Below are 14,764 nucleotides of genomic sequence, written 5' to 3'. Positions count from 1 at the left end.
CTGGCCAAAGATGGCGGTCAGCCGTGTCTCTCCAGCACTGGGCGCATTTCTGTCACGATTGAGGATGTGAATGACAACGCTCCGATTTTTGTCTCACCCCAAAGTGTCAGTGTTCCTGAGGACACCTCTGTCCATGAAGAAGTGATGACAGTTTACGCTGCGGATGCTGATTCTGGACCAAATGGGAAGGTTATGTATTTTTTAAACCTGACGTCTGATGGATATTTCAGCATTGATAACAAAAGTGGAAGAGTTTTCCTGGAGCTACCGCTGGACCGGGAGCAAGCTGACCAGCTGAATGTCACTGTCATGGCCATGGATCGAGGTTCTCCACCGATGTCATCGGTCACCGTGTTGACCATCATAGTCGAGGACAACAATGACAACAGCCCTGAGTTCCTACTGGACTTCCACAGCGTGTCAGTGAGAGAGGACGCTCCCAGAGGAACAAGCCTCTGTCAGGTTCAGGCTTATGACCGGGACTCTGGAAAGAACGGACAAATACGATACTCGCTGTCTGAAAGGAGCCCATTTGAGGTGGACTCGGTTCGGGGTATCATCTCAGTGATGAGTAGCCTGGACAGAGAGAAGGAGCTGAGCTACACTGTCATCATAACAGCAGCAGACAGAGGCATAGTGACCAGATCTGCCTCGGCTACTCTCACTATCCAGGTCTTAGATGTCAATGACTGTAGACCAATATTCCATCCAGAGACATTCATCATACATGTCATGGAAGACGAAGAGGATGCCACTCAGCTTGCACACCAGGTTTGATCAAACTGCGAAACACAAACTAGACTGACTGACAGTGATTTGTCTAATGCGCCCTCTATTGGTAAAAGGCAGGCACTGCAGAAATGATGGCAAAGTAGATAAGTTAAATAAATACTGTTCAAAGTTCTTCTTCTTCTCCAGCAAGGTCACCTTGACCTTGTTTTGATCATCACCAGTGCCTCTCCCAGATTCTACTCCAATAAATGCACTTGAAATCCTGCTTCACCTATGTCCTATGAGTTATACTCCAACCTTTTGTTTGACCCCAGATTTCAGCTGTGGACGATGATTCGGACGTCAACAGTCAGCTGACATACACTTTAGAGGACGCAAATGGAGATGACTTTGAGCTCACATCCAACGGCTCTCTCCACATTTCACCTCGACTTGATAGAGAGAGGCAATCGTCCTACACTCTGAGCATCATTGCAGTTGATTCAGGTACAAATGCACTCAAAGATTTCTTTTTTGGCTCGTGATTTAAATAGATTTAACCTTCCTTTCAAAGGTTCACCTCCTCTCACCGGCACGATGACGGTTCACATCATGGTGGATGACGTCAACGACAACTCTCCGCAGTTCAGCGAGGAGGTCTTCAACACCATCGTATCAGAGGACAGTCCACCAGGAACTGCCTTTGCAATGATAACAGCCTCTGACATGGATGAGGGAACCAACGGAGACGTAAGGTAGATGACGATAAAAATTTTTTTTATACACTTCCACTGACGTTACTATTCCACGTTTCTCTAGATACAACATCCAGGATCATGACTTCCCGTTTGCCATTGACCAAACATCTGGGGAGCTCTTTACTACTGACACACTGGATAGAGAAACTACTGCGATTTACAGGCTCACAGTGATCGCAAGTGATAAACATCCCGAGCGGCCTCTTTCAAGCGCCGCCCTTGTTATCGTACTTATTGGAGATGTCAATGACAACTGGCCTCAGTTTGTAAACAGCCCCGATGTGGTTTATCTGTCCTCGGAAATGGCTCCAGGTGGGGGTTTCCTTTTTATGTGCACTTTAAATTATTTCGCTGTACAAGCATCTGAATTAGAAAACAGCAACGTTTTAGTGTTTTGTCCAATATTGATGCTAAATTTGTGATGCAGGCATTCGAAAATCAAGGCCAACAGACTAGAGATGGAACATGATATAATGTCACATGGGCTATTTAATGGAAGTTACGGAGGGGGACCAAACAGAAAACACAATTACGGGAAGCAACAAGATTTATTGCCGTTTTGAAACAGTATGTTTAGTCATGAATACAAATGGAGACTGAGCAGGAAAGACTAAAAGCAATCTTGGAGATGACAGGGAAGGTCCAATGCCCACAGGAAATCTTGGCATAATTGTGCATATCAGGAAGTGGCTGGGCAATGAAACAAAGGGAAACTCAAAACACAATTGAGACAAGTTAAACAAGAGGTGGATGTATGGATGATGGATGGATGAATGGATGCATGGATGGATGGGTAGGTGTATGGATGAATGATAGATGGGTTGGATAGATGGACAGTCAGATGCATGGACGGATGCTGGATAGATGGATGGATGAATGACGGATGGATAGATGGATAGACAGATGGATGGATGAATTGTGGATGGATGGATGGATTTGTCCATGGATGGATGGACGGACAGGTCAATGGATGGGTCAGTGGATGGAATGATATGCAGGTATACATGTTGGAAGGAAAAGCTGGGATAGGTTGCGGCACCATGTGGGATTCATATTCTGGCGTTTGCTCAACAACAGCTGCGAGTATTCCCAGGAACAGTCAAAAGAACACAGACAAGCACAGAAACAGGAAGAATCTGGCAGTAAAGTGGCCACCTCAAAATTATATTGTAGTCATGGTTTAAATAATATTTTTGGCAACACAGATTGACATGCAGACTGCTTCTGTTTCAGCAACAACAATCATAACACAATGTTTTTTGTGCTTGACTTGGCACAGCATGGATTCATAGACAGATTTGTGTTCTGATTTCCTCAGTGTTTGTGCTTTCTCCACAGGCACGGTGGCCTGTGCCGTCCGAGCGACCGATCGAGACGCGGAAATAAATGCCGACCTTCATTACTCGCTGTACGGACACAGTTCCGATCTGTTCACCATTGATCGAAACAGCGGCACTGTGTACGCATCATCTTCTCTAGCTGGACATGATGGCATGTCTCTCAACATCCATGTGGAGGATGCTGGAGAAAACCCCAAATTTGATGCTACTACCATCAGAATACAACTGAGGAATGAATCACATTTCCCATTCGTGGACGTGGATGTGTTGATGCGGTCTCCTTTTGAGAACGAACCAGTTGGAACCATTGTAGCTGTAGTTTCTGCGGGAAGCTTCAGAGCTGAACCGGTTTCCTTTCATGTTGCCAATGGGAACCACGAAGACCAGTTTTATGTGGACCCGCTCGATGGAACTTTGACCGTGGCGAACCCTCTAGATTTTGAAGCTAAAAAGGAAATCACGCTCCTCATTGAAGCCAGGGATTCTGGCCTCCCACCGTTTTCCTCGTATGCAGAAATCCACATCAATATCAGCGACGTGAACGACAACGTCCCCCACTTCACTCAAGCTGAGTACAGATGTGAGGTTTTGGAGAATCTCCCTCCGTCCTGGGTGTGTGATGTCCTCGCCATTGATGCTGATTCCATCAGCTATGCGGCTGTGCTGTACAACATCACAGGCGGAAACACTGACAACTCCTTCATCCTGGATCCTGAAAGTGGAATGTTAAGCACATCTCGTAGTTTAGACCGGGAGTACATCGCTGTGTACAGTCTGACAGTGGAAGCTGTGGAGCTAGATAATCCTGCTCATAAAGACAATGCAAGCATCATCGTTGTTGTTTTAGACATGAATGACAACGCACCTCTCTTCGCTCAAGTGCGTCTGACAGCCGACGTCCCTGAAGATTGCCCTGTTGGCCACTCCGTCTTACAAATCACCTCCACTGATGAAGACGTGGGGGCCAATGCTGCAATATTCTACTCCATTTCCGACCTTGACAGTGACGTGCCTTTTGATATTAACTCAACATCCGGATACGTTATGGTTAAAAGGCCTCTTGATAGAGAGATGCAAGCCTTGTATATTGCGAGAGTAATTGCAAACGACTCTCAATGGAGCGTCAGCGCAGTCGTGACTATAGCTGTCACAGATGTTAATGATAACCCACCAATATTTGCAGCGCAGTTTTATACAGTAACTGTAGCCGAAGTGAGAGAGGTTGATGTGGTCGTGCTGCGGGTTGAAGCGACCGATGCAGACAGAGGGCAAAACGGCAAGATTGTTTATTTTATTGCACCTCAAAATGAAGACTTTTGGGTGAATAACACCTCTGGTCAAATTCATGCGAAACAGCATCTGACTTTGGATGGTTTGGCTTTTAAAATCTATCAGTTTATTGTTGTTGCGTTCGACTGCGGCAGCAATCCTCTGTTCTCCAACAGCACAATCCAAGTCAGGGTAGAGCCTTTCAATAGATACCCACCGATGTTTTTACCCTTCGCCACGCCGATTGCTATCCCGAATGACGTGTCTTTGAACAGGAGTGTCGCTGAAATCCGAGCCATTGACCCGGACTTGAGCAACAGCAGCGCTGCTGTTGACTACTTTGCGATTGGAGGCAATGCATCAGATTTATTTTGGATCCAAGGCGGCAGCGGGAAAGTGATGTTGAGACAGAGTTTGGCAGGAAGTGTGAATTCTTACCTGACTTTAATCGTCTTGGCCAAGGATCGAGGGTGTCCATCTTTAGAGGCCCAAACACAAATGACCTTTGAAGTTACGGGGAGAAATCTGTTCACCCCACATTTTAATCCTCCAGTGGCCACTTTTTTAATCCCTGAGGATTTACCGGTGGGATCGGTCATCAGGAGAATTCAAGCTGAAGATGGAGATGAGGGTTTGAATGGTGTCGTTCTGTACCGCGTCACCTCGGGGCATCAACTTCTGCCTTTCTCCGTTGGAGACACTACTGGTCTGATAACACTGACTGGAGAAGTTGACTTTGAAGAGCATTGGGATTATTCCTTTCAAATCCATGCCACGGATCGAGGGTGGGAGTCGAAGACTGGCATCTTAAACATTACGATACAGGTTGTCGATGTGAATGACAACCCACCAGTCTTTTTAGCTTCAGAGTATGTCACATCTGTTCTGGAAAACTCTCCCGTCGGAACACGCATTATGGATCTTTCGGCTTATGATGCTGATTCTGGTGCCAACGCAGAGATAATCTACTCTCTTGTCGCTGGTCATGTGGATAGATTTGAAATCAATTCTAATAACGGTACGCTCACAACGCTACATGTGTTTGACTATGAGAAAGAGCAGGTTTTTGACGTAACCGTGAAGGCTATAAACAACAACAATCCTGCGCTGTTAAGTTTGGTGCATGTCATCATCCAAATTTCAGACGTGAATGAATTCGAGCCAACTTTTACCCAGGAGGTGTATGACTTCTCTGTTCTAAAAAATGCGCCCCTGGGGTCCAGGATTGGAAAAGTAACAGCCACAGATTCAGACAGAGGAGTCAGAGGTCAGGTTTTTTACCTCGTAATTGGTCGGAATGGCGGATTTAAAGTTGACAAGCACTCAGGCGAAATCTACACTGCCATCAGTCTGCGAAGTCACAGCAACAGCCAAGTTATTTTGAAAGTTCTGGCAAAGAACTCCGGTGTTGTCACCGGCGATGACGTGGATGAAGCTGTAGTCCGGATTCAAGTGATGGACATCAACGACCCCCCTGTTTTTTCTGCCGATGTTTACATGGCCGACATTGCGGAGGACAGTCTCACAGGTGCTTCAGTTATAACATTGGAAGCTGAAGATCATGACTCCATTTTCGACTGGAATTATTTTCGCTTCAAGATTGAGGGTGGAAACACAAACTTGTCCTTTAGTGTAGATCCGCTAAGTGGGGTCATATCAGTGATGTCTCCTCTGGACAGAGAACACTGGCCGCTCTATAACCTCACTGTCACAGCGACGGACAATGGCTTCCCAACAGCGACAAGTTCGGCTCATGTCATTATACGTGTCACCGATGTGAATGATAATGCCCCGAAACTCACTTTTACCGAAGCACAGGTGAGAGAAAATGAGCCGCGAGGAGCCTTCGTTGCCAAAATGAATGTGACCGATTCGGATTCTCCACCAAATCAAGGCCCGTTTACTTTCTGGTTGGTGAACACTTCATCCAGTCGTCTGTTCTCATTAACACCAGATGGAGTCTTGTTCACCACACAAACCTTTGATAGAGAACATAGAGCAGCGTATCAGGTTTTGGTAGCCGTGCGGGACGCAGGACTCCCTTCAATGTCGTCCACATCAATGTTCCACATCCAGGTTGAGGATGACAATGATAATCCTCCCTCACCGAGGAACATCTTCATTGAGGTGAAGTACTTCGGAAGCTCATTTGACGGCGGTATGATAGGCCACGTCCACCCTGAGGATCAAGATGAGCATGACATATTTGTCTGTAGCGTCAAAAACGGACCTGCTAGCATGTTCACAATACCAAACGGCACGTGTCAGCTGTGGTCATCTCCATTCCAAGGTGAAGCCACCTTCAATATGACGATCGAAGCGACGGACCAGCGTCACTTCCCCGTGAACAACAGCGTCTACGTCAACTACAAAGGCTTCACAAACGCAACGATGGACAGCTGTGTGCTCTTCTACCTGTCTTCAATCTCGATGCAGCAGTTCATGTCTTTCAACTACCTAAGGTTTGTTAAGGCGCTGGATAGCTTGTTCAACCTGCAGGCCTCCAAGACTCATGTGTTTGGCATCAAACAAATCGGCGATGAAATACTTTTATTGGCTGCAGTTAAAAACTACAACGGTCAGTATCTCAGCCGAGAATCAGCCAGTGATATTTCCGCCGGTCATCGGAGACTCCTGGAGTCTCAAAGCAATGTGACGATTTCGCACATCCTCAGTGACCCATGTCTCAGGAGCCTGTGCCAAAATGGAGGGATGTGCACCAAAAACATCCACATCAGCCAAGAGGTTGCAGTTCTGGAAAGCACAGCGGTAATCTTTGTGTCTCCGAGGAAGGAGATTTTTAACTGTACCTGTCCGCCGGGCTTCGTCGGCCAACTCTGCGAGGACGACGTCGATGAGTGTCAAGTCAACCCCTGCAAGAACGAAGGTACTTGTGTGAATACAGAAGGAGGTTTCCACTGCTATTGTCCAGATGGCTTCTCTGGAACCGTCTGCTTGTTCCATGAAGACGACTGTTTGAAGTGCCAGAATGGAGGAAGTTGTACGCTCAGCCATGATGGATACCACTGTGTGTGTGTCCCAGGATTTGAAGGTAGAATTCATTTAGCCTGAACTAGTACAACATAATAACTATTTCCCCCTCTGTAGGTAAAACTTGCGACCACGAAGTCGACTACTGTGACTCACACCCGTGCGTCCAGGGAAGCTGTGTCAATTCTCAAACCGGGTTCTCTTGCCATTGCCCTTATGGTACCAAATTCCATTTTATTCTTTAAGGAAACATACATTATAGGGTACAAATATATCTGCGTATTTCATATTTTCTAATCTCCACTTCAGGAGTCACTGGGGTCCACTGCGAAAATCCCTGTTATGGTTTCCAGGAGCTTTCTTTCATGGAGTTTCCCCCACTCCATCACACGAGGAACTTGATCTCTCTTGAGTTTGCAACAGTGCAAAACAACTCTTTGCTTCTCTTCAACTCTGGGGGATCATCCAGCAGAGACTACCTCGCTCTGGAGATACTCAACGGCTCTGTGTCGCTGACGTTTGACTTGGGATCTGAACCCATGAGACTGCAGATGACGAAGGAAGTGGCAGATGGGAAGTTTCACAGCGTCGTTGTCAGGAGGAACGGAAATGTGAGTTGTTATTGTGTTGTCACAACACTGTGCTGCAAGCGGTAAAAATAAATAGGAACTGAACTTTCTGATCAATTACTCTGAAATAAGGCGCATATTTAGGAATAAAAAACAGTTGTTTAAATTTAAGTTTTCAACAATACAATATAAAAATCAGAACTAATTTTAATAACTACCGTAATTTTTTGGACTGTACTTTTTCTTTTTTTTTCTCTTTTACTCTTTTCTTTTCTGGTTTGAACCCTGATACAACAACACGGCTAATATATGGATTTTTTTTAGGCTAAAGAGCCTCATGCTGCCAAAATATTTAGCCTCGTCACATCAAACTTATGAAATCACCGGCGTTTTATTTAACTTAAAGTGCTCAAAATGCATTGTTTTCACCTGCGTGTCCGCAGCACCACCAACAGAGCTGATCTCCACGAGAAGCAGCAGCTGAGACCGGCAGAAATTAGCTTTAATGTCCATAAAAGATGTGAGGAGTTCATGATTCAAGTTCAGAACATTCAAGTTCAGAACATTGTTCTGAACTTGAACTCATGAACTCATGAGTCAGTGTCGATGCAGTACAACATTTTCAAAACTAGTTTAGAAGTGATCCTCATGCATTTTTAAGTCGGGTGCACCACTGACCTTTGTACAGCACTGACACCATCACTGCACCTGCGACTTACAGAATGGTGCGGCTTATGTATGAAGATTCCAGTGCGCTGTACAGTCTGTAATTTACAGTAATCTTTTAAATTATTATCACAAGACTTCTGATTTCTTGAGCTGAAACATGTTTCCTTTTTTACGTCAGATGGCATCTCTGCATGTGGACAACTGCACTGAAGAAGGAGATGGATTTTGTTTTCTGCAGAGAGAAGGCAGCAGCTCAGAAAAGTGAGAAGATTTTTATTTTAACAGAACACAAGTTCTCAGTAGAGGCTTCACAACTGTCTTCCCAACAGGACGCTTGATGTCAACGACAACAACATGACTGTGGGAGGACTGAGGAGTGTAGCTTCTCTTTCTCTCTCATCCGCTCCAGTTCAAACACATGACTTTGTTGGATGCATTCGAAATATTTATGTGAACGGAATCGTGATGAGGCTGTCGACGGCGCTTGCTGCTAATAATGTTCTCAACAGGCAAGTATTGAAGGCACAAGGAGGAAACTTTTATAGATGTTAAAAATAAATCACCTGATAGTTGAGTTACCAAACAAAACACATTCAGAATGTGAATGTCTTCTCTCTTCAGCTTTGCTATGAATTCTTGCTTCACATTTAATGGGTGTGGTCTTCTCCCAGCTGTCCGCAGAAAACAGAATCACCCTGTCACTCAGATCCCTGCCAAAATGGTGGCGAGTGTCGAGACGTCTGGTCTGACTATCTTTGTGTGTGCGGAGACAATTTCACAGGAAGAAACTGCAACACAGGTAACTCATTGTTGCTCTTAAATATGACATAATAGCAACCACAAAAAATGATGAATTGCTATTTAATACATTTATTGTTACAACAAGAAAGTGGAAATAAATGAATTCATGGAAATAATGGAATTTGACAAATCTTTTTAAAGGAAGGAAAATAGCTAAGACCAAAACATAGCTATGAAAATGTAAATTATTAATATGTTAATGTGAAAGAATACAAAAAATTACATTGTCTTTGGATAAATAAATATAATAACACAATTCAGGAGCAAAATTGTTGAATTATTAAAAAATGACTGAACATGTATTTTTTCATAAATGCAATTAAGAAGGAGAAAATAATTACAAAAAACTATTAGGGAAAAAAATATTTAAGTACAAAATAAATACGGAAAAAAGAAGCATTGCACAGTTGATTGTTGATTTAAGTTGGAAATGGAAGAAACAATGAAAGTTACTTGGCAAAGACAACATCAAATATATAGATAAAATTAAAACAGGAAAAAGGAAACAAATTTCCTCATCAGAAAAGATGTGGAGAGGTTGGCTGATCCAAAATTAAACTTGCTTACACGAAACAGAAATCCCATCTCAGCTTGTGGTGAGATTTCATGGGGATGGCTTCATTGAGTTTGCCATTAAGGAGAAGTTCAGGAGAACGTATTTGGTGAACCACCACGTGGACGAAGACGTTGACACAGTGGCGGAAGTGGAGCTCAAAACCAAACATGAGGGAATACTAATGTCCATGAACAGTCTGACGGAGAACATTGCAATCCAAGTAAGTTGGTTTCATTTGATTTGTATGTTTCTTGACTCTAAGTTTGAAAGCTGAACCTATGTTTGACTCTTTTAGATCAAAAACAGGAGACTGGTGTTGACCTTCCATGACCTCGAGCCGGGAGTGCTCTCGGACTTCACTGTTGTCCCTGCAGTTGCTGATGGGCGCTGGCACCGTCTCTCCTTGTTCATCAGTGAAGACAAGACTTCTGTTTCTCTCGATGGGAAAGTGGCGCTGAGCATTTCAAACCGACGGCTCAGCCTTACTGCATTTACAGTGCAGAAGGTTGTTCTGGGCTCATCTGGAGATGCAAATCTGCAACAACCTGGTGAGACACTATCTGAAAAAAGACAACAACCTTCCTTCTTGTTTGTCATCGCCCATCAGGGCAGCTGCTCAATCTCCTCCATCTGTCTCCTTCTGCATCCCTCTCTAAACCAAACATTATTGTGGCACTACCTCTTCCACCCGGCCTGTCAACCTTCTTGAATCATCATTCTCATTCATATTTATTAAGTATTCATCAGGGGTCATGTTCAACTGCTTGAGGTTTCTGAAGGGAAGAAGTTCTTGGCTTCCAATATCCATCCTCGGATAAGCATAAACAATGTATGGGTTAAATGAGAAGAAGAAGAGATTTGGAGGAGAAGAAGTAGAGACGAGGGATTTACATGTGTAACGGCAACGTGAAACACCTCACCACCAGTGACAGTCACATACTAGGAATAACTTAAGGGAAACAAAAGGAACTCAGTTAGTATGAGGCTCAGAGGAGAACAGGGTAACAAAAAGTCCATGGAAAATTTGATGCACAAGATCCAAGCAGAAACAATGGAGAGCTGTTCTGGTATCCGAGGGTATTCCTCCAAGCTCAGTGAGGAACCAGCATCACCTGAGTGTCCAAGCCACGGTCAAGACCAACCAATACAGGAAGTGACTGTACAAAATAAAGCAGACAGGAATGGGAATGTTTATCCCCAAGTCCAATTCTTTGATGTGCTATCATCATCACAGGGTTCTCTGGCTGTGTGCGACACCTGGCGGTGTTTGGAAACACCCTCCTCCTCAGCGGGCCAGATGACATGGTGGAAGTGCGGCCCACTGCCACGCTGATCCAGTCTACCTGCACATCTTCAGATTTCTGCTTTCCTACGGACTGCTGGGGAGGAAACACCTCCTCCACCACCTTCTGTCCACACGAAAGCTGTCCACACACATGTGGAAACAATAGATCCTGCATCTGCTTGGGTGATTTTTCGGGTTCTGAATGTGATATTTGTGTCACCAACGCTTCATGTTCCGCGGAGGAAGACTCTTTTCTGTGGATTATATTTTTTCCTGTTTTTTCCATCCTGATATTTTTAGTCCTCATTTTTCATAGACGCAGACAACGGAATCTAATCAGTCACATCCTTTGCTTGAGAGAGAAAACAGAAGCAGACAATGTTTTGTTTTGCTTTAATGAGACGTGCAACATCGCGAATAAATGTGAGCCAGCAGAGAAGTGTTTTCACACTCAGCCGGTTGAACTGGAGTACCATGAGATCAGCAGCGTCTGTAGCTCTTCTCCCTCAGAACCAACGCGGCCTGCGGCAAAACAGTGCGACGATCTGAGGCTGCTGCTGGCAGGATTCAAGAATCAACATTTCAACACAAACCTTGAAAGGCTTCCTGTGAATGACACGACACAGTCCCAGAAACTGTGTTATAGCTATCGTCCCACAGAACTGATGATCCACCAGCCCAGTCAGTGTCTCACACATGATGAGATCAGTCAACTAAGCTCACCTTTAGAGCCAAGAGTGACATCACATCAGATGAGTGTCGCATCTGGAATATTACCGTCAACTCATCCTTCTTTTGATGCGGTGCAATGGCAAGACATTTTGAGTATGAATCTTAATTTTGGTTCATATGCCTCTGTGTTTGAGGATATGGCAAGTTTGCCATTGGAGCCCAGTTTCTGTGATGTGCAATGTGACTTTGAGGAAATTATTTAAGATGCTTTTATTTTGAAGGCGCCATTTCACATGCGGCAGAGATAGTCGAATCTGCAGACGTAGCAACCTCAACCAGAGATACACACACAAGAAGCCAATGTGGCGTTGCGATTTTGTGAGGCAATTTTTTATACTACAACATGAGAGAAGGGGGGGCAACATATTTCAGGCGTCAGGGAGGCAGCTTGACTTTTTAGGTCACAGACTTACCACATTGAAAAACTGTATGGCACAGTTTTTGAATGAGAGTTTATTGTAATATTTGTGTTTGTACTGCAGTGAATCTTGCCGCCCATGTACAAGAAAAACACACTGAGGAATTATTCTAATATATATATATGGAAAAGTACTCTGTATCTGCGAGTACTCAAATCGGTGCATTCCTACTTGTTATTCTTTCAAATATACTTCTACAGTAGTTTAAGGGCTATAATAATGCTGCTCTGATCCACCATGATGACTCCCACAAACTTTAAACCCACAGAGTAGCACAGCAGCAACAATTTTTCTGCACAAGACAGCAACTTATGTCCTGAGCTCCAGTTTCACAGTTGATGAAGGATATGGAACCAAAGCTTCATGGCACATGAAAACATTTCCTCCCTGAGGTACACCACATTAAACTCTGTAAAAATGACATCTGTTTTTCCTCAATACCCACAGTCCTACTGATCATATGTGACCGCGTGTTTAGGATTTAGTTCAAAATGAGGCCATTGGTTGTTATTTGTGAGGTCCAAACTGCACTTTGTTTTTCCTATAATGCAGTCTTAGATCAGTAGATCTTTTTTTTATTTCACAGTTTCAGGTTTTGAGGCATTATTGAGCAGACTGAAACACCATTTAGAAATTTTACATTGTATTTTAACCAATAAAATAAAAATGAAATCTCTGGTCTCTTTATTTGCAGTGACCAATTTTCCATTTTTTTTTTTTAGCTTTGTGTTTCTGCTGCATTTCTCTTTTGTTTCTCCAGTGGTGTTTTAGTTGTTATTTAGTTGTGTTTAGATCTCTTGGGTTTTCACCTTAGCAACAGGTCTTAACTGAGTATAACATGAGGATGGTAACTATGAAATGATATTTTTCCATTTTCTTTTGGGCCCAGTGCTCAGGGAGAAAAAGTGGAAACACAGATTGTAGTGAAAAGAGTCACATTTATTGAGGCTTCATGCTTTTCTTCAGAGCGATTGGACTCTCTCACGGTGAAAAACTGGTTGCACCTGGGAGATGCTGTTTGTCAGCATCGGGAGTTGGGCTGTTGCTGGTTGTTTTACTGGGCGACGGATCTGGAGGTCCACTGAAGCGAGTACCCGACCATGCCGAGTTTATTCATGAAGCACCCAAGAACTACATCCGTTGGCCAGGAAAGCTGTTCATATGTCAACAGAAACAAACACTCAAGGAAATAAAATAAACAAGGTGAACTATTAATACTACGGGGATTAAAAAAAAATAAAATCAGTTATCAGGTGTGCTTGGATAAAACAGTACAAGTGTGTTTAACGTGAAGAGGGACTACATCTCAGATTTGTTTTGGGGGTTTCAAGAAGCAGTTGGTCAGCTGACCTGAGGGACCTGGAGGGTACGTACTAAGTTAAAAACCAAGTGGGGCAGATTGACAACATCACTGTTATCGCTCCTGTTACTCAACCTGGTAGGAATGGAGGAAGCTGGATTTATTGCTGAATAGGTTTCTAAAAAAAACAAGCTATTTGGCTCTGTGTATTTTTAATCGCTTAACTAAAGCCTGTTTTATAGCCTTCGTCTTGAAGCAGTAAATCAGAGGATTCACGACACAAGGCAAGAGGCTGTACAGCATAGTGATAACAATCTGGCCATCAAGGCTAAATCTGTACCCCAAGTTGTTTGCGAGGTAAACAAAACATCTGGGTACGTAGAACAGACATGTGATCAAAATCTGAGGAGCACAAGTGGAGAGAACTTTGAGCCTCCTCTCGTTGGCGGAGACTCTTAGAACAGACAGGATGATGGAGATGTAAGAGATGATGATGAATCCTAAAGGGACCAACAGGTTTATCAGAGCGATGGTCACTGCGATCAGTTTCACGTAGGCGACGTTAGGACCGCAGCCCAGTTTGGTGATGGCTATGTGATCACAGTAGCACTGTTGGATGACGTTTGAGTTGCAGTACGGCAAAGTCAAGGCGTGAAACACGACTCCCACCATTCGGATGAAGGTTCCAACCCAACACAGAGCGCAACCTATCGCTATGGACCTGGTCGTAATGGAGACGGGGTATCGAAACGGAAGCCATATGGCCACGAAACGGTCCACAGCCATGGTCATGAGGATCAGGGAGGTGATCGAACCCATCGAGTGGACAAAGTACATTTGCGTGAAGCATGCTCCGAACGAGCACATCATGTCGTCCCACCAGTATCTGGCGATGATTTTTGGAAGAGTAGCAAACGCGAAGACAATATCTGTCATTGCCAGGTTGAAGAAAATCACGTATGTCGGTTTGTGAAGTGTCCGTTCGTACAGGATGAAAGCAGCGATGAAGCTGTTCCCAGCGACGATGGTGATGAGAGTCAGGAGAAGAAGAGCGGAGACCGCTCCGTAATAGTTCTGCTGGAGACCAGGAAATCCAACCAGGACAAAGTCCTTGATGTTTGTCTGGTTTTCGAACTTGACGGTCATTTTCACGCCCAAGTTTCTCGCCACAGATGAACGCCTGAAATGAGAGTTTCACAATATAAATAAATACCGTCACAATTGCAGTGAGAACGGAGAGCCGCCAGTCTTACCTCTCCAACACATTGAGGGTCGATGCTGGTCTGTGATGCGATTTATAGTCGGAACTAAACATGTTTGTGTGCGGAGGAAAGCTCAGAGGAAGGAGTCCTCTTGTGGATAGG

The 14,764-nt window shown here is 44.2% G+C and overlaps 3 protein-coding genes across 3 annotated transcripts; 2 read left to right on the top strand and 1 right to left on the bottom strand.

Moving 5' to 3' along the window:
- Positions 1-724: 724 nt before the first annotated feature.
- LOC128764065 (protocadherin gamma-B4-like) lies at positions 725-3,945 on the top strand. Its single transcript, XM_053873491.1, has 4 exons — positions 725-771; positions 1,047-1,218; positions 1,286-1,466; positions 2,808-3,945. The coding sequence occupies exons 1-4, from the start codon at positions 733-735 to the stop codon at positions 2,908-2,910; spliced, it is 495 nt and encodes a 164-aa protein (XP_053729466.1). The 5' UTR covers positions 725-732; the 3' UTR covers positions 2,911-3,945.
- On the top strand, positions 2,963-11,853 carry LOC128763444 (protocadherin Fat 4). The gene is made up of 10 exons (XM_053872225.1): positions 2,963-7,130; positions 7,187-7,288; positions 7,379-7,680; positions 8,486-8,568; positions 8,637-8,816; positions 8,979-9,106; positions 9,685-9,884; positions 9,960-10,212; positions 10,899-11,132; positions 11,816-11,853. The coding sequence occupies exons 1-10, from the start codon at positions 2,963-2,965 to the stop codon at positions 11,851-11,853; spliced, it is 5,688 nt and encodes a 1,895-aa protein (XP_053728200.1).
- A 1,739-nt stretch (positions 11,854-13,592) lies between these two features.
- Positions 13,593-14,546, bottom strand: LOC128763748 (olfactory receptor 52Z1P-like). Its single transcript, XM_053872892.1, has one exon. The coding sequence runs from the start codon at positions 14,544-14,546 to the stop codon at positions 13,593-13,595; it is 954 nt and encodes a 317-aa protein (XP_053728867.1).
- Between the last annotated feature and the right edge of the window lie 218 nt (positions 14,547-14,764).

The sequence above is a fragment of the Synchiropus splendidus genome, chromosome 8 (genome assembly GCF_027744825.2).
Source record: "Synchiropus splendidus isolate RoL2022-P1 chromosome 8, RoL_Sspl_1.0, whole genome shotgun sequence".
Lineage (NCBI taxonomy): Eukaryota > Metazoa > Chordata > Actinopteri > Syngnathiformes > Callionymidae > Synchiropus > Synchiropus splendidus.
This window is presented reverse-complemented; position numbering and strand designations above follow the sequence as displayed.